The sequence below is a fragment of the Solanum lycopersicum genome, chromosome 3, assembly GCF_036512215.1.
Source record: "Solanum lycopersicum chromosome 3, SLM_r2.1".
NCBI classification, from domain to species: Eukaryota; Viridiplantae; Streptophyta; class Magnoliopsida; order Solanales; family Solanaceae; genus Solanum; species Solanum lycopersicum.
The window spans coordinates 61137475-61159913 of record NC_090802.1 but is presented as its reverse complement, the minus strand read 5'-3'; the positions used below and the strand labels follow the sequence as shown (position 1 = coordinate 61159913).

The 22439-nt window shown below is 30.2% G+C and overlaps 2 protein-coding genes across 3 annotated transcripts; both read left to right on the top strand.

Moving 5' to 3' along the window:
- Window positions 1–1914: 1914 nt before the first annotated feature.
- On the top strand, window positions 1915–9094 carry LOC101245343 (DEAD-box ATP-dependent RNA helicase 51). The gene is made up of 13 exons (XM_004236055.5): window positions 1915–2019; window positions 2285–2631; window positions 2949–3134; window positions 4999–5184; window positions 5371–5457; window positions 6153–6194; window positions 6518–6586; window positions 6673–6972; window positions 7251–7289; window positions 7387–7491; window positions 7861–7929; window positions 8040–8165; window positions 8682–9094. The coding sequence occupies exons 2-13, from the start codon at window positions 2320–2322 to the stop codon at window positions 8859–8861; spliced, it is 1701 nt and encodes a 566-aa protein (XP_004236103.1). The 5' UTR covers window positions 1915–2019; window positions 2285–2319; the 3' UTR covers window positions 8862–9094.
- An 804-nt stretch (window positions 9095–9898) lies between these two features.
- On the top strand, window positions 9899–12281 carry LOC101245634 (probable inactive poly [ADP-ribose] polymerase SRO5). Of its 2 annotated transcripts, none has more exons than XM_004236056.5 (5): window positions 9899–10941; window positions 11034–11275; window positions 11360–11496; window positions 11579–11674; window positions 11876–12281. In XM_004236056.5, the coding sequence occupies exons 1-5, from the start codon at window positions 10385–10387 to the stop codon at window positions 11969–11971; spliced, it is 1128 nt and encodes a 375-aa protein (XP_004236104.1). In that variant the 5' UTR covers window positions 9899–10384; the 3' UTR covers window positions 11972–12281. The 2 variants fall into 2 exon arrangements, with proteins under 2 accessions (XP_004236104.1, XP_010318907.1); XM_010320605.4 differs by having other exon boundaries at window positions 11873–12281.
- The last annotated feature ends 10158 nt before the right edge of the window (window positions 12282–22439 follow it).

The following is a 22439-nucleotide window of genomic DNA, read 5'->3' as shown; positions in this document are numbered from 1 at the left end:
ATGATTTCAAAATTCTTAGCATCAGTGGTTATATTCTTCCCCCACCATTCTAATGGTTTCAAAAATCTTAGCATTTTGTTTCATTCTTTTTTTTTTCTTTCATTTTTTGTTAAAAAAAATCTGCTAATTTAATATGTGAAGAAGAAAAATTCGAACATTGTAGTTAAAAATTGATCGATATTCGTCTATCTCTATTTCGATCACTCCGATTGAACAAACATCGCCACTCATTAATTTATTAAAGATGATATTAAAAAATTCAATATACTTTCAATTTTTCTTGGTCATGAATTTTAAAAACAATTTATTGACGTTTATTTATTTTCACAAAAATCTCAAAACAAATGGAGAATAATAGATGATAGGAGATTAAATTTGAAAGGGAGATTTTTATTTTTGTTATGGTGGTTGCCGGGGTTACTGGGTAGAGGAATGGATAAAGGAAGAAGAAAGGTCAAAGGGTTAGGTGGGGGTGGGGATTTTCTTTTGTTAATATTTTTGTGATTAATAAATAAAGGGAAACTATTTTTCATTTTTTTAAATTAAAAAATTATATTTTATTGCTAGATTGGGTCCATGTGCCAAGCGTCATAATTTTATTTGTCATTTTTTTAAGTCAAAGCACGTGAACTACACACAAAATATTTTTAAAAAAAGTTTTCGTTTTATGTTCAATAGATACATATTCTTTAATATGAAAGTGTCTAATAGGTAATAGTCTTAGTTGAGGTATCTAAGTGAATTATGCGAACAACTTTAAGGGGCCGCATATGACTTAAACCTTTAAAAAAATGTTTTTTTTTTAATTTGCCTAAAATTTTATATTTTTTGGTAATATTTTAATTTTAATTTTTCATGGGGCATATTTAAGATCACAAGATTAAAGGACATTTTGATACACTTAACATAACTTTACTTTAGAGCCACAAGATTGAAAAGTCTTCTTCCTTTTTTAAACTCTATTCCAAATTAAACTACGTCATCCTTTTTAAAACGAAGGAAATATAATTTATGAAATGTCATGTTGCACTTTTTATTAGATAAGATTAAGTTGAAAAGGCAAGGGGGAGTAATAGGTGTAAATTTTGTATTGTTGTAAGGTGATAGAGTTTTAACTTTCAAGAACATAGGAAATTATCAGTTATCATATTAGTTTCAAAGTAATAAAGAATTAATAAGAGCATATATGAACATGATTTTTTGGATAATAATCAGATCAATTTTGATTATCGAACCTTCAACTAACGATGTGTAAATAAATAGTAAAGATTGTATATACGTACTAATACCCCAAAACTATTTCAAATGTTGAATGAATAACTTAAGTAAATCCTACTAGTTTAAGAGCTAATTACTTAGATATATTCTAGTTTATAATATGATGTATCTTAGCACTTTTTGGTGCATCTAGATACTTTTAAATACATATATCCATACGTGGTCTAAATTAGGCACAATTTGTTCTAAATAGATTGTATCAAAGTAGATTCGTATGTATTTGAGATACAAAACAAATCTCACTCGTCTCTTTCTCATCTCGCTCACCACTCTCATATGTATCTGATATTCCAAATACTAGCGAATCATATAATATCTACACAAAAAATTTATCTAAGATACATAATGATTCTCGATCACCTCTCTTTATATTTTAGTGGATCTAATAGTAGCAAAATTACATGCACCTAAATATTTCTGATTGAATTGGATAAGTTTGGCCCATATAGGTTTACTGAACTTGAATTTTGGACCATCTGGGCTCTTATCTGACTGTCCAGTCTAGCTACCTCTAGTAAAGACCTTAAGCCCATATAAGTTTTAGCCTACCTGGCCCATATAAGTTTTAGCTCACGTGGCCCATAAAAGTTTTAGCCCACCTGGCCCATATAAGTTTTAGCTCACGTGGCCCATAATAATACCTTCATGTTTAGAATCCCTGCCAAAACCCTCCTCCGCTAAATCATTTTCTTCTTCTTCTCCGGCAAACTCTCAGTTTCTCTTTCTCCGACGATATCAACTGTATGCTCCTATTTCTCTTTTCTTTTATTTTCAACTGTGTATATATATATTTTTATATTCCTTAAGCTGTATAAATATACCAAATCCTTTTTTTTCTTTTGCGCAATGGTTTTCTAGTGGTAAAATACTTGTATTTTGCTTTTACAAGTTTCGCTTACCTTGTAATATCTCAAAGAGTTCAAAAGTTGTGGTGTTGTACTATTTTTTTGTTTAAAAGTATTCAAATTGACTAATTAGAAGAACCTGTATGTGTTGTGTTATGCAGTGCACCCCCCGCCGCTGAGTTATAAATTCTCAACCATGGCGGAGGTTGAAGAAAACCCTAATATAGTTATTGCGGAAGAAGAGTCAATTAAGAAGAAGAGAAAGCGAAAGAGAGACAAGAAGAACAAAATGGTTACGGAAAAGGAGACCAAGGAGGAGGAAGAGAAAGAGGAAGGGGAAGAGGATGATGAAGAAAGACAGGAATTGGGTGATGAACTGAAGGAGGAGATTAAGAAAGAGATGAAGAGTGGGTCAGGTATTATGAGTTCAGAGTTGTTTTCTTCTGTTCAAATTTCTGAGCTCACCAGGAAAGCTATTGAGGATATGGGATTTGAGTACATGACTCAGGTAAATTACTTGCTTTTCTTTCTCTAATTTGCATTGCTTATCCACCGATGCCTGTTTTTAATTAGATTTTCTAGTATCTTTTCATAAGCAGATAGGAGAGAAGTGAAATATAGAATTTAATAATGAATTGAACAATGTTCCAAAACTTGATTAGATAAGTTGATAGTAATTTGCCCATGAGCCATTTGATTAGATAAGTTGATAGTAATTTGCCCATGAGTCACCTGATTTATATCTCTATTTTAGGATACTGAATCACTAACCCTCATTGTTCTTGTAAACTTCCCTACCTTAATTGTTTATCTTTGGTGTTGAAGATCCAAGCTAGGGCAATTCCTCCTCTTGTGGAAGGCAAGGATGTCCTCGGAGCTGCAAGAACTGGTTCTGGTAAAACTCTAGCATTTTTGGTTCCAGCTGTGGAGTTATTATTTAATGTCCACTTTACACCACGTAATGGAACTGGGGTGGTTGTTATTTGCCCAACAAGAGAACTGGCTATACAGGTAAATACATAGTGTTCCTTGTTCATCCTTTTTGCTTGTTTTTTCCTTTTTAGTTTTCCTGTTTTTTGTTTTTTGGGGTGGGGTGGGTCAGGAAAGACGACTATATGCAGTTAGTTTATATGGCTGATCTGGTTGCTTGCATAATTCTTTTGTCCTATCAAACTGACCATCTTCTCATGTTTTATCTGCCCTCAAACAAACTTGACTTCTCTTAAATAGTTTTTTGTGAAGTAATTCAATTTATTATAAGGTTACAACACCAGAGATTTCTTCAGTTCAGAATACAAAAATCCATATAGAAAGAAGTGAGAAAATCCAGGAAGGTGACAATGTTATTTACAGGGGAATGAATAGCCCAAATTTATAAGAAAAACTAGCCTTAAGAGAACATATTGAGTTGTCCCGATCAAAACATCTCATATTCCCTTTTCCCACCCTATACACTAAAAATACAAGCGGAGACCATGGTCCAGATCTTTCTGATGGGATTTTCTACTTTCTAGAGGTTCAACTGACCTAGGTCTTTGACAGTGAGAGGCATCGACAAGTTGAGACGATAAATAGCTAGGAACATGTTCTAAAAATGTAAATTATAGTTCCAGAACACAAACTAATATAAAGTTGGTACTGCTTTAGAATTTTTGTACTTGACGTTGACATCATAATATCTAGAAATTAACATTTTCAAGGAGCAAACGTTAAACTTAAATTATAAATTTTTTAAAATCAAAATCTAAGATAATGATCTATCAGACATTTTACTCTTTATACTGTTGAGGTCAAATTAGGTCTATATATGGGAAGAATGAAGTAGCTTGTTCTATCCTTATCTGTTAACGATAATTAAGGCATCTAGTTTTTACTTTCATTGAAAACCTGGGAATAAAGATGCATGTTTGAGTCTTCTACAACGATATACATAGAGGAACTAGGATGGCTTTAAATTCATTAGCATGGATGAGTTATTCTTTAGAAACTTATTGATCCTAGTGGCGGACCCAGGATTTTCATTCAGGGGTTCAAAAAATATATAAGTATAAATATGTGTAAATAAGTTTTTAGAAATAGGACCCTTGATTTTTTATATTTTTTTGGGGTTTAAAACCACACTTTTAGCATGTTTTAAAATTAAAAAAATGTTAAAAAAAGCTTGATAAACAGAACTGATTTTTTTTTAAAAAAATAAAATGAACTAAAAAAAGAAAATTAATAAATGTTGTCACAGGGAATCGAATTGGGGGTGTGCTACTTAATATTCAGGGGACTTGCCACTTGCCACTGAGCCATCTATTTTTATTTGTTTTTGAGAGGGTTCATAATATATATATATATATCTACAACAATACAGAAAATTTACCTTATATATATCATGTATTTTCTTGCCGAGGGGTTGGCCCAATGTGGGTCCGCCCCTGATTGATCCTTGTAACAGTTTTAAGTCTCTCTTGCTGACTTCTTGTCGGACTAATACAATTAGTGTGAAATGTGTTGATTAGTAAATAACTTTTATCAACATCATTTTGTCACAGTACACTTTTGTCCAGTATTAGCTTGTTTATAGCATCTTACACTTGAGAAAAATTACTGCATACGGAGCAGTTACCAAAAAAGTCCCAATTCTTGAAGATCATATATATTACGATCACAACTCACAAGTTTTTGTGGGTTAAACTAAATTGAGGTTGTTAACTAAACTATGTAAGTACTACATTGATTGACAGTGGTTGCCCAGTTTAGTGTGTGTTTCAAAGTGGGTTAAACTAAATTGAGGTTGTTAACGAAACGATGTAAGTACTACATTGATTGACAGTGGTTGCCCATTTTAGTGTGTGTTTCAAAGCTAACCTACAGTTTAATGACTCAGACACATGCTGTGGCAAAGGACCTTCTCAAGTATCACTCGCAGACTCTTGGGTTGGTTATCGGTGGTTCAGCAAGAAGAGCAGAGGCAGAGCGTATTGCTAAAGGGGCTAATCTCTTAGTAGGCACCCCTGGTCGACTACTTGATCATCTTAGAAATACCAAGGGTTTCAATTATAAGAACCTTCAGGTACTTAGCCTTTCAAGTGGCTCACTATTTCTATTTATGATGTCATTTTGTTGTATGATATATTGATATCAGTTATCCTCAAATCCTGCCTATGACTTCATTAGAATTTACCTTACAAGTTATTCATAGCTTCACTTGACTGTGTCCAAGGAGTGTGGTTTCTGAAATTATTGCTTAAACTTGCAGTGTCTCGTGATTGATGAAGCTGATAGGATTTTGGAAGCAAACTTTGAGGAAGATATGCAACAAATACTTAAACTTCTACCAAAGGAGGTAGTCACCAATGTAGTTGTGTTATTACCTACTTATCGCATGTTTGTCCAAGCTTTAGTTTATTTTGAGAAGTATTTTTTTTCGAAAAAAAAAGAACTTATGTGAGAAGCAAGTGTGTTTGGCTAATCAATGTAAAAAGCTAGCTCTTTTGAGCAACAATTAGTCATTGACCAAGCTTTTTAAAAAAGTGCTTGTGAGTGTATTTTATCAGAAGTGTTTTCCAAAAAAGTACTTTTGGGGAAAGTCTGCCTTTTTTAGCTGATGAAAAACTAATTTCTGCTACTCTCAAGAACACTTCATTCTCTCCCTAAAACTTGGTCAAATACCTCCTTTTTTCAAAACTAAGCACTAGCTTATTAGTCTTCTGAAAATTATATAGCTTTGTGAAGTTGTTATCCACAGTGATAGTCAATTTTAAGATTAAAATAAGTATGGTTTCCTGCATTAGGATTTCTTAGTGATTTTAGTTAAAACTAAGTAGAGTAGAAATATGCATTTTGCTTGCCCTTGCAGGCTCTCAGTAACATTTGTTCGGTAATGTAATTTCTGGACGTTGTTACTCTGAAACTTGTGTATGCAGTCACTATGTCTTATAGATCATTGCATGTCTTTTTTCTCAGTTTTCTTTGTATGTTCAACTATTGGTGTATTTGTTATTTTGAGTTGAACTAATATGCTAGTTGCTGCTCTTACAGGGGAGGCAGACTGCTCTCTTTTCGGCCACACAGACAAAAAAGGTATTTTAAAGCCTCTAGTTTTTCAAGTTCATCCCAGCTGAAAATCAAGCAGTGAATTCCTGCTTTCAAGTGCATTTATCTCGAACACTAAACATAATTTTTAATATAGAAAAGAGATAGGGATCTCCATTAAGAGACTGCCGAAAGTAATTCATGTCATGTCATATATGTTAAAAAATTTCTTCCTGAATGAAGCTACATTATCTTTTGAGTATTTGTGCTAGTGATTTTGTTGGCTAAAATATAAATTTATGATAATTTGATCAAGTGAAAAACATCGACACATTAAATGAGGTTCGCTGAGATCTGTTCATTGTTTTTAGGTTGAGGACCTTGCACGCTTATCTTTGACAGCTCCTATCTATATTGATGTGGACGATGGGAGAAGGAGGGTATGTACAAACTCATTTGTTTCCTCCTAGCATATGTTTAATTCAAGATCATGTTATAAGCCTGTTTGAGTATATGGTTAATTCAGGTCACAAATGAAGGGCTACAACAAGGATACTGTGTTGTCCCAAGTGCCAGGAGATTTATTCTCCTTTATTCATTCTTGAAGAGGAACCTGTCAAAGAAAATAATGGTTTTCTTCTCATCTTGCAACTCTGTCAAGTTCCATTCCGAACTTCTTCGCTATATCAAGATTGAGTGCCACGATATTCATGGGAAGCAAAAGCAGCAAAAACGAACGTCTACCTTTTTTGATTTCTGCGAAGCAAAGAAGGGCATCCTGTTATGCACAGATGTCGCTGCACGTGGTCTGGATATTCCTGCTGTGGTATGTTGCTTCTCTTCTTATCAACGCAGTCTGTTGTCTATTCCTGGCTGGAACCTGTATATGAATTTGGGGGTGGGGGGTGAACCTATTCACTGTTTCTTCTTTTTTTTCTGGGATTTAAGGTAGCTAATCTTTAATCCTTGAAATAGAAAATGTAGTTGGTGCTCAGTTAAAAAATCAGTGACATGCTTCCTCATAAGTAGTTGAAATAACACTCCTGACAGCTCTCCCCTTCTGAAAGGTAGTAATATTGATTCTTGTTATGTCTCTCTTTCCAGGACTGGATTGTGCAGTTTGACCCCCCCGATGAACCCAAGGTAATAGAATAGACACTTCACTCTATAAGTTTTCAAAGTTGGTTATGAAGGGATAAATTTGTGTTCCTCTAATGCTTTTTTGTGTAAATATTTACAGGAATACATACACAGAGTTGGTCGAACAGCACGTGGTGAAGGTGCTAAAGGAAACGCTTTGCTATTCTTGATTCCAGAGGAGTTGCAGTTTCTCAAGTACCTGAAGGTCTCTTCATAATCACACTGTTAAATTTACAGAACAATGAAAACATCTGTTAGAATTCTAAATGTGTCATCAGAAGCAACATTTGAAGTAGGACCTAGGAGCTGTGATACTTGAAAATATATTTACCAAGTATGAGTGAAATATATGTAATTGATCTGGTAAAAGCTCGGGCTAAAAGTTGAAGCTCTTCAAACAGATTTTCCTGTTTTGATCGTTAGTTTTTCTTCAACTTTGCTGGAATTGCTTTCAAACTGTTTCCTGATGACTTCCATTGTTGAAGATCAATTAAGTTATTTTATGTTTTTTTACATAAGTTTGTTAAATTCTGGCTTTGCTTTGATAGTCTAATGTGTAGTGCTTGTATGACAGGCGGCAAAAGTACCTGTAAAAGAATACGAATTTGATCATAAGAAGCTGGCCAATGTGCAGTCACTCCTGGTAAATTTGCAGCTACTCGTGTTTATTTTATTTATCCCACCAGTGTGTGTTTTATACCTTATGATCAGGACCTTTGTGTTGAAATGAAAAAATGCAAAAATTTGTTGCAGGAAAAATTGGTTGCAAACAACTATTACTTGAACCAGTCGGCTAAAGAGGCATATAGGTCTTATTTACTATCATATAATTCTCATTCCATGAAGGAAATATTCAATGTTCACAGACTTGATCTGCAGGTATGTTATCTTGCTTCCTTTTATGGCAGATACATTCTCTTAGCTGTGTAATATTTAGGAAATAAGAAAATGGATGAATCTGGCATAAAGACTGATTCATTGTAGTTCAGCGCAAAAATACTACTTGGAAGTTCATGGTTTTATTACTTTTCCAAGGGTGTTCATGTTTAACATATACACAGTTGAAATTCAGATCTTCTGTTCCCCTTTTAAGTAGGCGTTAAACTATTTCAAATGTTCTAACTTAAGTACTAAGAGGACGCATTTAGGATATGGTCCAGGCTCTTTGTGTACCTTAAAAGAATTTCAGGAGTGCTTCATTCAAATTTTGTATGACATTGTGTATGTGACATATAGGACTTGAGAAATCTGCTATCTGCAATTTAGGTTGTCATAATCTGTACATTATCTTTCTAATGCTGGAATTGCTTGTGCATTTGGATAGTAAATAAGTGGAGATGGGTATTTACTTTGATCCAGGAATTACTTTTAACAGATACAACGATTATTCTGCAGGCTGTAGCTTCTTCGTTCTGTTTTTCTAATCCTCCAAAAGTACACCTCAACATAGATAGCAACGCTTCCAAGTTCAGGCAGAAAAAGCGTAAAGTTGAAGGAAGCCGAAATGGGTTCAGCGAAGGCAATCCTTATGGGAAGAAAAGAGCTGACGATACGAGGCAGTTTGTAAGATATTAGGGATGGTTTTTGCAGCAGGAGCACCAGATTCATGCCTCGAATGTATAATTTTTCTCTAATGTAACTTATTACGTGGAAGAAGAGTTCATCATAGTTGAAGCATTTCGCACTTCGAATTTTCTGGATTTTGTCCCCCCCCACAATTTTGTATTGGCATTTGCCAAAAAGGAATTAGAGACTCGTGAATTGTTTATTTTTTCACTTATGATATGAACAATTTTGTTTTGATAAAAGATTTATGCATAACATCAGTCAAAACAAGAGAAATTGACATGATCCCACATTCCTTCATGATGAAGATTAAGAATTATTGCGATATATTCTCTTTGAACTGTAAAAGGTGACGAACCAATTTGTCATTTCCAAGGGAGTTTTGTTTTCATGCTGCGAAAGTTTTTCTACTTTTCATTATAGAAAATGAATAGATAAACATTCACTCGAGTCTAAATTACTGCAGTTTTATTTTTATTGATCAAAGAAAAAGAACCAGAATTAGTTAGATCGATTAATTATTTCAAATGATAAATAAATAGCATAAAGTTTTTATCCAGCTAACTAACAACCCCAAATAGCCAACAAGATCAATTTATTTATATGGTCCTGCTCCTAAATGAACTCATAGATGATAGAATTTATCCTGAAAACAGCGTGTGCATGTTGATTTTGTCAGTGTTATTTTAAAAATGAAAGTAAGTTCTAGTAGACCGCAATACCCTTACAAAAAAAATCATAAAGACCAATAATTAAATCTGCCCCATGTGAAATACAATACAGTATTCTATCATTGGATTTTGGAAACGAAGAAAAAGAAAGAGGAAATAAAAGCATAAACCGACCTACCTAAAAGAATACTAAAATACCTGTTTAATCAAATATAAAAACTTCCTCCCAAAGCAAAATCTAAATAGAGTAGCTTAAGATTAAATAAATACATAAATATTGACCAAATACGACACATCCACCTAGTTGCACACGCTATTTACTTCACCAAATCCTACACGAAACCCATTTAAGTAATAAGGTCAAAATCGGAAATCAACCTATAAATAAATTCAACTCACACGCCTTCCCACGCAAGTAAACAAATCCGCCGGCTCATGAAAACTGAGTGCTATACATACATAAAAAGAAAAGAAAAAAACGAACTTCACCGCCCACTTGAAATCACGCAAGCAGTAAACTTGTGGCGGTGTTTTCCGTTGGCTATTAATTCATCCATTTTATTCATACAAGTTATCAAACTTACAAATACTTGTTCTTTGATTTTGGTTAATTCTCCAGTTTTTTTGGGTTTACACTACACAATTATTGAGATTCTATTCTACAATGTGCTTTTTGTTCTTCTAAGCAAGTATTGATTCGTTTTGATTTTTTTTTTTTGTTTTTCCAATTGTGAATATTCTCTTCTTTTCTTAGCTACCTTGAATTTGTATTCAATAAGAATCAAATTCTCTACGGGAATTGATCGAACACTTGTTAGATTCGAATCATTTTTTTTAGTTACTTGTTCGGATTGTTCTGCAATGGAGAACTTTGTGAAGCCTCAGTTCTTCTCCTTTCTGCGTGAGGAAGCAGCAGCAGTAGTTCAAAGGTACTCACCGCATCACAAGTTTATGGCTCAGTCAGGATTTGGAAATCAATTTGCCGAATCTACAAGTTCAAGCGCCGATGACGTGCAAGATCCAGAAGTTTCCGATTCGGAGAGTTCGGTTGTTGGTTCGGTACATGAAGAGAGAAGTTCTGGTTTGATGAGAATTGATGAAGGCGATAAGATATATGGTATTATTAGCAACAAGTTCCTGTCGGGTTTGGGTTGTTTTGGATTATCGACTGAAATTACGGCAATTCAGAAGGAGACGTGCTCTAGTTTTGTCAAGCAAGCGAAGCTTCAATCGTTTCTTATTTTCTCTAAAGCGGTGGAGAAGAAGTGCAGTGGGAATGCTAATGTGAAGTATGCTTGGTTTGGAGGTTCGAAAGATGAGATTAGCAACATATTTTCACATGGATTTTCTTGTCGATCAAACAATGGAGCTTATTCTCAAGCCATATGCCTTTCTCCGGATGATAATTCACACGATTGGTACTTAAATTTACCCTCTTCTTTAATTCGTCTGTTCTAGATTATGATTCTTTTTTTTTTCCATTCTTAACTGCTTCATGAATTTTTTGCAGCCTGCAAGCTGCTGTTCCTGATAAAAACGGAGTAAGGCATCTATTGCTTTGTCGCGTAATACTGGGAAAAACTGAAGTTGTTCATCCTGGATCAGGACAGTGCCATCCGAGTTCTGAGGAATATGATACAGGGGTTGATAATTTATCTTCTCCTAGAAAGTTTATTGTGTGGAGTACTCACATGAACAGTTACGTTTTCCCAGAATTTATGGTCAGTTTCAGAGTCAGCTCACATGCTAAAGGTGAACACTTAAGCAGTGCCTTGAGAGAATTGGAATGTTTTAGAGGATGTGCTGGATTGTTAATTCTTGTTCTAATTTATGCAGAGTCTCAAAGGAATGCAGTTCCTATTCAGAACCCAAAATCACCTTGGATTACATTTCCTGCACTGATTTCTGCTCTATCGAAATTCTTGCCGCCTCAGACCGTCAAATTGATTACGAAGTATCATAATGATCACAAGGTGTGCGCTTAACTCTCTATTTTTGCCGTGTATGAATTTTTTTTTTTCAAGTACAGTTGTTCATATCTAGTTCTGTTAACAGGGGAGAAAGATCACAAGACGAGACTTGATTCAGCAAGTGAGGAAACTAGCAGGAGACGAGTTGTTAACTGCAATCATCAAATCCTGCAAGAATAAGGTATGGATCTTCTACAAACCTTGTTCCGCCACTCTTAAACATAGAGAACTTAGTTGATTCATCCCTTAATTTTTCGTTCCATTATCAAGTGTACGAAGCAGTACCTGCTGCAGTTTCAACATAGCTTAGTCCCCTTCATAAACATCCTACTAGTATAAGATTACTAATCCTTGTTATCTGACATGTCCTTTTGTTTAGCAGCAAAGCAAAGGATCAACTGGAAACTCATCCAGCACAAGCTCAATTAACTTCGAGCAACGAGATGGAGGATGCTGTGCTTGCCACAGGAGTTGTTGAACAATTTTCTTGAAGAATATATGGACATAAGCCAGGGAGAATGAAACCTTGAAAGATCGATATCCACTAACCCAAAGCCAAATGTGACACAACGAGGGACTATCTGCTGCTGTTGATTCATGGGATGAAAATGGTATCTTCTAACAAATTAGTCTTTGAAGTTTTAGCTTAATTCCCCTTTAACATGTATCTCTTATTTTTATATTTTTTTACTTTGCAACCCCCAAGTTGTGTTAGAGTAAGATCGACTGTATCCCAATGTGATAGATAGTTGTAATAGTTCCCTGATCAGTTCATGTTTGACGAAAAAGTAAATTTCTATCCATTTTGTTAATATCTTTACCCCCAATTTGCGAGAAAGAAAAAACGAGCAGTTTATGCTTTAGTATTTGACCCATATGAGTCTATATTGCTACGATATTGTTCATCGAAAGTGGGCGGTTGGCTGATTTTCTTTTGGTATTATACGGAAGGGATTAGCATTTCTGAGACTTATTCAATGTGTACCGAAATGAAACTAGATCAATTGTTTTAAACGTTATGAAATTTTAATTTCTTAATATAACTTTAAAATCTCGAAAGATTTTACAGCACTTCAAAAGTTTTTTTTTTTTGCAGAGTTTCAATGCTAGCTTAGATCAATATTATTGTTGTCGTCATTTTTTAAATTAATTATTGGGCCTTTAACTCACCGCAATTATTGTTGAGTAATAACATCTTTCAATATAACCGTTTCGTTTTTTGGTGATGCAAAAATAACAAAATCTGCAATTGCTGGAATTTAAAACAAAATTGTCAAGACTTTTGCCAGAAATCACGATGAACCGCCAGGATGTTTTTAGTATTTATAGCTCAAATTTTAGCAATCCGTTAGCTAGTGGTCAAAAATCGTAACGTAATAAGTTGAAATTAATAAATTCATATTTAATTATGATAATATTTTTTATGGTCTTTTAAATTAAGGTTTAATTTTTGGAAGTATTGGTATAAGGGTATTGGACACTCAAGACAATTTAAAAGTTAAAACTGTAATCTATCTCGAAATATTACTCTTTTATATCAATTTATTTTTTATTATTATTATTTTTTTTAGTCTATTCAAAAAAGTGTCATTTTTTCTCAATTCTTTAATTATAACTTGTAAGTGACATGTTTAAAATGATAAGATTTTTGCTGACATTATTTTCCATCCGATACCAATGTTTCTAACTTTCCTCTTTTAGTTCTTAATTATGTCATTTAATATATTATTAAAAAATTAAAAGGAAGAAAGTCTTCTTTCTTTCGTTGCAAGTTACTCCTATATATGCCTTTTTAAGAAGACCTTACTTATTTGTGCTCTATATGAGTTTGATAAATCTTCTGGTGTAGATGAATAAAATGCAACATTTTAAGTGTCTAGAATTAAGTAAACAAAAAAAAGGTCTAAATACATAAGTCCGAATTAAAATTTCGAAAAACCATCGTTTCTTATATCATATAAATCAGCTGCTTTCAATTATTGCTACTCTTAAGACTCTATTGGTTTTATAATATATGTTCCTATATTGAAAAGTATGAATTATCATCTATTATATTTTTAACAATTTATTTATTCATTTTTTTTATTTTTAAATTAGAATCTTGTTTTTCTAAAATCAAAATAATCAAAGTGAACGCTAAACAAAATGGTAATGAATTAAGCACAAGTTAAAAAAAAAAAGAGAAAAAAATGTCCACACATTAAAATAAAAAATAATTTTTTTTAAAAAAACTCTCCACAAATTTCTTTTGTAATTCAATGTTTAGTTAGTGAAAATTTTAGGTTAGAGAAATGAAAAGGATAAGAATGATGAAACTTTGTAACTTAGAGCAGTTTTTAATATATAGTTGCCTTTCATTTTAGGGCAACTTTCACATCTAGCAAACAAAAAATTTATATTTGTATGCTATAGCAAAGTTTGCATAATTACGCTCCATAGCAAACATAAAACTGTATAATTCGCTATACATATACAATTGTATAATTTGCTGGCCTAAATTGTATAATTCGCTGGCCTAAATTTTATAATTTGATGGCCTATTTCGTTGCAATTGTATAATTTGCTTTGCATACAGTTGAATCGAATTAAAATGTATGTATATTGCATAATTATAAGTGTATACCAAGAAGATATATGTTTTTCTCGCTTTATACAAAAACAGAAACACAATATATACACTTCTGTTGTATAAAACTAGAGAAAATTGTATTTCACTGCAATTGTATAATTCGTTGGCCTTTCTTCTCTGCAATATTTGAAGTAAAATGTTTGTAAATTGTACAATTAAGTGTATAACACGAAGATATACATTTTTGCATGTGTATATACAATTTTCTCTCGCTTTATACAAAACAGAAACAGAATTATACACTTCTGTGTATAACGCGAGAGAGGCGAGCGAGAATACAGAGTGGCGAGCGAGATTTTTGGGAGAGAGACGCTGGCAAATTTTAGCTAACGTTTGCTATGGAGCACAATTAAATCAAACGCTAGCTATTCCATTTATTTTATGTTATTAGTTTGCTGTTATATATAATTTTCCCTTCATTTTATTACGATTTTTTTACAAAAAATAGTTATGTTTCTGTTATTCAATTACCAATAGGAAAAATCCGCTCCGCATTTTCATGAAAATGATTATTGAGCAAGTTTTCTTTTTACGTTAAAGTCAATTCCTAATGAAAATATCATTCACCTTTTAATTCATATTCTTGCGGAGTTAATATCTTAAAAGGTAACTCAACATAAAGAATTTATCTAATAAAGTCATTAAACTTTATTTTGTATCAATAAAATCACTCAATTTGTGTATTTATATCAATAAGATCACTCTCAACTAAATTTATCATTAAAGTAGTTTTTATAACATGTAAACATAAACTATGCAATAAATAAAAAATTTAAAACTCAATAAAAGAAATTAAAGACAAACTTAATTAGTTAAACAAATACACTTATGATATTACATTACAATAAACAAATATACGCTAATACTTGAAACGAATTCACAACGAAAACTCGAAGGTCACAAAATTCAATTGTATTCTTCCACTTCTGTCTACGAATTTTTATATTTCTATTTTCGAAAAGTTGTGAGGATTTATTTTTAAAAAAAATTATGCTCTCTTTACGGTGAATTTCAGAATGCATCGCATTTGGTGAGTATTTTTGAGGAAAAAAAAGTGAGTATCGAATTTCCGTTTTGTTTCGTTTTTAAAATTTTTTTTATAAAATTATTTGTGGAACACTTTAGTTTCTAGCTAAAATTATTTAGCTAGAAATGAATTTTAGAGCACGAAATTTCATATGATATTATTGTATATTTATTTATTATAATATCATAAGAGTATTTATTTTACTAATTAAATTTGCCATAAAATTTCTTAATGTGTTTTTTTTAAAATTTAATTTACTTATGGGATTTATTTTTCATGGTATAAAAATAAATTTCACTTTCTCTCAATTTAGTTGATTGATTTTATTGATACAATTACAAATGTTGAGTGATTTTATTGACACAAATGTAAAAAATTGAGTAACTTTATTGGTGTAAAATAAAGTTTAATAATTTTACTAGATAAATTCTCTAAGTTGAGTGGCTTTTTAAGATATCAACTTTGTTCTTGTACTATGTTTCGTTGACATTATTATAATTAAATAATTAGAATTGTTATTGAAATCAAATTTTTTCATAAGTTTGGTATAATATTCACACACTCTTTTTCTCATAATACCATAAATGAATTTAATACTGCTATAATAAACTATAACTTATTTATAATAACAAATTTTAACACGGAAGAATACCAAACAATGCAACTTTAAAATATAGTCAATATCATATTTTGTCACTAAATTAAAATATATATTTTATTTTTATGCTTATAGTTTATAATTTCCTAAAATATTTATTATATTAAGAAATGTTAGTTATTTGTTGTAGTATAATATTGGATTTTGTTGTTAAAAATCTTATTAATAATCATGAAGATTTAAGTTATATAATTCAAAATTTCAAAATGAATCAATACCTTTCAAATTACTTTTTATTTTATTTTATGAGAAGCCATCATCGAATTACAATCACTATTTGGGCTGTGATGTTGGGGTTATGATATACAACTTTTTATTACAAAGAAATGGTATGTCAATCGGTCATCGACTTTCAAGTTTTAGATTCCGAATATATTTCTTTTTCAAACTTTGCGTGTACAATGATGCTTAATGAAGAGAAAAAAAGGTGTTAAAATTTGGTTTATAGATTTTTTTTTTAGGTATTACGCGTCTCTCACTCTCTCTAAAAAAAAAGAGAATAAATCAGACACATGGTTCACATTTTATTCGATGTTAACAAGTGAAATGAAAGTTTAGCAAATAAAGTATTAAAGATTTTTCACATAAAAATAAAAACATAGGCCTATATTTATTCCTAATAAGTTGAATTCTCAACGTAATTGTACCTCATTACTTGCTTTTTGTTTTCACCCAACAAAATTTGTTCCTTTGTGATTGTCCCTTATCCCTATTTTAGTTATAATATATTGTTTTCAAAACTCCCATACTCCAAATTATATCTTATCGAAAAACATTTTTCAAATAGGTTTATATTCTTCTATTGCAACGTCTATAGGTTTTCTTATATTTTGGTATGTTTTTTTTTGGGCCAATCTAAGTAGGAATAAAGCTTTTTTTTCCAATCAACATCTAATTGAATTCAATACAATTTATTACGAATTAAGCCGGTGACAACATGAAAAAAAAAACAAATGCACAAATTGTTTACCACAGAGAAATCAATAGTTTTTAACTATTATTGCTACCGACTTCCAAGAGAACTAATCACAAATGTGCTTCAACGATCTTACACTTGTTCGATATTTGTGTGGGTTAAGTCCTAAAATTCATGATCCATTCTTTAAATTGACCCAAAAGATTAGTACCTATGATGTATTAAGAAATAAATTAAAAAATTAACCAAATGATGGTAATATTGGAAAAAAAAAATCAAGATGATAAAAATTATATTAAAAAGCCTAATACTAATCATACAAACTAGTATAATAAAAAAAAATAATATGACATAGATTTAATAAAAAGATCGATCAAACGAAACCATTAACCACCCAACTTATCTATTGATTTTAGGATTAATAATGGAAATCTCACCTTTTAGTTTACTTATTATCATTATCCCATATAAGTTTTATAAATGTGTTAAATTTCTCATTTTCGCGCATCATATTAATGTATCTTACGCATCACATAAGTGTATCTCACGCATCACGTTAGTGTATCATGTATAAAATGTACCTCGCCCATCAGATTTGTCTATCTTGCATATCAAATTAGTATATCATGTATAAAATGTAATATATCTTACTTAACGATTAATGTATCTCGCGCATGCAAAAGTTAATACCCAGTAGAATAGAAAATTTCCTTCTCTTTATATTCTGATGATAAAAAAACTGTACAAAAGGTGTCCAGAATCTTTCTACTAACCAACTGGACACATGTCCATTTCTAATTTACCTATTTCTAACAAACAAAATATATACAAGAAAATAAAAAACACATTGCTATTTGTAAAACCTAATGTTAACTACAAATAGTTTATTGGAAATGTGTCTATGCATTACAAAGCCCAAAAATAAATCGATTGAGCCCAAATGCATCTGATGGTCCAAGAGGTCCAAGTGTAAGTCCACATGTCTGAGCCTTCATTTCTCTTCTTGAAAATTCTTGAATGTGGCTATGGAAGAAAACAGTCAATGAACTTTAACAGAGCATTAGATTAATGTATCAACGCTTATATTATATATATATTTTGAGAAATTTTTATAATTATAAACTTTGGATAGATTGTAAGTTAAATTCAAAAGTATGCAATTTGTAATTTGCCCATTTTAATATGAGGCCTCTATAATTGCTGTTTTGGGCCTTACTAATTACTGTTATTTGGCAGCATATTATTCGATTTTGAATATTTGTTTGTTTTGGTTGGTCGAACACGTTGCAAACATGAACATATAGCGTTATTGACAAAAAAAATTTAATTTATTTTTGGATTTGGGAATATAGAAACAAGGGGTCATGGGTGAAGGCCCAAAGAAGGAGAAGATAAGAGTGTGATTATCGTCGAATCGAACCTTTGATATAATGATCATTACATATATCATTCAATCAATTTGCCTTTTCTCTGTATTCTTATTAACTCTCGATCACTTTTTTTATTTGTTTAAACAGAGAAACTTGTTATTCCATTTATTTCAATAATTTTTTTTTTCATGTCTGGTTTAACGTCCTTCTTTGAATATTTAACAATATCATATTCAATGATATCCTACGAAAACATCCTAATTATTAATTAAGCTTAGCAAAACATGACTTTTCATTTTTTGTATAATCTTTTTAGTTGAGGAGGAATTTGGAGAGTATCATAATCAATCAAATGGTGGAAAATGTATTGATGTCCACCAATTAAGAGATAATAGGACAAGTGCTATGCATAAGGTCCACTAAATAGGAAAAACTCTTAATTAATTACTTAGTTTCATTATGTTCCAAGTTTAAATCCTATTAAGTACTCAAAATTTAGGTTGACTATTAGCAATAAGTAGGAGAATAAAACCACTGGTGATCCATTTAGTGGCTAATCCCAATTATTCTACCAACTAAAAGAGTTCATTTTATTGTGACAAAACCTTCGCAACTTCTTTGAGTTCTTAGTTCTAACTTTTTAAAGTAACTTGTTCTAAATTAATAATTTATACGTATTCAATAAATTTTTAAAAATAAATGTAAAGTTTGAATCAAAATTATTGAGTTCGGTCCATAGACATCCCTAATAATGTGAAAGATTTGCAAACTTTAGCCTTTAGTAATAATGATGGGCACATCTTATAATAGATATCGAATTATTATATCAAATTTTTTGATACCACAACTTTTGTACCATACTGTTTTGTATGCATTTTAACATTTATTGGCATTTGATATTCATAAAAGAAAAATTCAAAAATCAAATTTCATACTAAAATATATAGTTACATATAAGATTCATATAGTATTACTATAATACTGTGAAAATATTAATTAGAATTAATTACTCAAATGTTTAAAACACGTGTTATATCTTAATTGAAATATCAATAATGTATAACTGATTAAGATTTACTGTGAAAATATTAATTAGAATTAATTACTCAAATGTTTAAAACACGTGTTATATCTTAATTGAAATATCAATAATGTATAACTGATTAAGATTTACTGTGAAAATATTAATTAGAATTAATTACTCAAATGTTTAAAACACGTGTTATATCTTAATTGAAATATCAATAATGTATAACTGATTAAGATTTACTATTTTCTAGTGCAATATACAAAATGATATGTTAATTGGAAAATTCATGGAAGTTCACTTGCTACAACATATATGGATTTGATTAGATACCCAAGAAATTTTGGTGTCCGTAGAAACTCGAGGAAAAAGGGACACTGGCTTTTGTATTCTGATGGCTATGAATGAAACTAAAAGAAAAGTCAGTGAAAATAGCCCTCAACTAATAACATTCCACGTGGTTTTGATAATCGCGTTAGATTTTTATTATTTTAAATTTATATCGCATATGATTTCATTCGGAAGGAAACACTTTCTATTAGAGTTCTTTTTTTTATATATTTTGAATTTGATTTTAAGATATTTAGTTAAGGAAGGAATAATCTCATTCATTATATTATATTCTTTGATGGTCATACTGTTACTACCTTACTACAACCTTCTTGAAGATTTGATGACGTAGTTGTTTACGAACTTGTTTTTATTTTTATAAAAAAAATTTATGTAAGAGATTTGATCTTTTTGGGAATAAAAGATTTGAAAATTATATTACATATTTTTCTATTTAAATTATATTGAGGGGTAATAAAAGTTTATTTTCAGCATATATATATTTTTTCAAAAGAATTTAATATACTTCTTAATTTTATTATTTAAAACTAATATATTTTTGGTTATAACGGAATTTACATATGTTTGTCATTTTAAAGTGACTCCGATATATCGATGTCATTTTTTCCTATTGCCAATGAGAATATGAAAAAGAGACTACTTTCTACTTACCCCATTATGTGGAAGATTTTAAAACCTTAGGCCCTTCATGTTTTGAGATTGTTTTCTTCCAATCACTGATAAACAAAGCTACGATAATATTTATGAAGTTTATCACTTATTCTTAATTTAATTGTGCAAAACAAATCATTTTGTGTAATTGAAAACTTTTACTAACAATAGTATTTTTTTATTTTCGATTCAATAATTTATAGTCAAACAAAAAATTAAAAAGCCTTTCTAGATCATAAATTTTAATTAAATGATATATGTAAACTAAGATAGAGAGAGAGAAATTTTTTAACTTAATTCATGTTCATCAAATAACCAAATAAATCAACTCACATCTGATTCGATCCAATATTTTTATTATGCTTTCTTCTGAATAAACTAAATATAATACAATTCACGTTAAAAATACAATTTTCTTTAGACATATAATTTTATTAAGTATATACTCATATTAAAATCTGAATAAACTATGTTACGATCGATCAATCACAGTCACTTTGCACATTTTCCAAAATATATTTAATAGAGAGGTTGAACGAACGGACTACCAAAAAAAAGGAAAATAATGGTTTCCTTTTTCTGAATAAAACAAAGAATTTTGTTTCTGAATAAAGATGCAAATAATTGTGTTTCTAGAGAAACAAATTAAGCAAGCTCTTTGAGTTTTATTTTCTAAAAAAAAAGCACAAAAAGAAAAAAAACAAAGAGAAATGAATAATTATATGGGCCCGTTTGGCATGATTTAAAATCTGTGAAATTAAATTCAATATGTAATTTAGAGTTATTAATTTATATTTTTTTTTAATAAACATGAAAACCTCTTGAGTGAAAAATATCAAAAGAAATTCTCAACTATATATTATATTATCTTTTCAAATGCGTAAATTGTAATTCATAAAAAAAGTATTAAAATAATCTGTTGCGCTAAATTAATACATTACATTATATCAATTTTACTATTATAAATAAATAAAATTGTGATTTCATGTTATTACGTGATTCCAAACATACATAATTTTACAAAAAATCATTAGTTCAAAAAATCAATAATAATATTCTAGCATTTTTTTAATTTAATCTTTTCAAAGGGTACGAAATATCCGTTTATAATGAATATGAATTTGAAATTCTGCTTTAAAAAAAATTTCAGACTTAAAATTTATTAAATTAAATCAAACTTTAATATAAATATCACGTTCTCGATCCTCTTTCGAGAGATTATTATTGTCTGGTTGGATCCAACTTTTTCAGGTGCTAAAGGTTTGGCATCACTGTTATCATATGACCCACAAATCACTATACAATCATCCACATACACTACTTTTTTCTGGTCCTCACCACAGACTTGAGTCTTTAGGGGGAGAACTTAAAATAAATGTTATCTTAATAAAATATATTATTTTATTTCATAAATATTTTTTCAATAAAATTAAACACATTAGGAAGATGGAATATAAAAGTATAATTTTCTAAAAGTATTAATTTTTATCTTAAATTTTTCATGTGATAACATAATTATTAAAACTAACAATAATCAGAAACTACACCAACCAATAAACCTAAAGAAAAATAAAATTGATGTGACAAGAATAGGTTATACTTTTATTTTGTTGATTTGATTTTAGCTTGATATGAGTTTTAAAATATATATATATAAAATTAATTTTATGTTTTTAGTTAAAAATATATAAAAATATTAAGATATTTATGGTGTTGAACATGTCACGTGAGAGTTAAAACTAGAAAGAAATTTCTAAAAAGGAAAAAATAATTCATCTTAAAATTGAATAAAAAAGAATATAAGATAAAAAAAAGTTAAAATAAATGAAGGTGTTTAATTTAAGATTATAAGATTCAATTTAAAAATCTTTGTTAAATTTTAAAAGTAGGTATCAAGTTAAAATTAAAACGATTTTTTATTAAAATGATAGTATGAATTGAATTTAATTAATTTTTTTTTTAAACTTAACTAATTAATTTTTTTAAAAAAATAAAAAAGATCATGTAAATTGTGATGAAGGAGTACCACACAACAACGACCAATAAAACTAAAGAAAAAAAAGAGTAAGATTTTATTTTTAGAAAAATAAACAAAGACTTCATGCCTAAGCTTGGCACGACAATAAGATGTATGAGGATTTTTCTGGGACAGTTTAAAAAGTTTTGTGTGATTCGTAAATTATTATACAACATAGAATTTACTTAGTGTTTTATCGAACATAAAGATCATAACGAAAATTATAAAATTTGTGAATTATTTAAAATTTCAAAAGAAAAATTATAGAGAAGCGAAACCTACACAACATTGTCTTTTTCT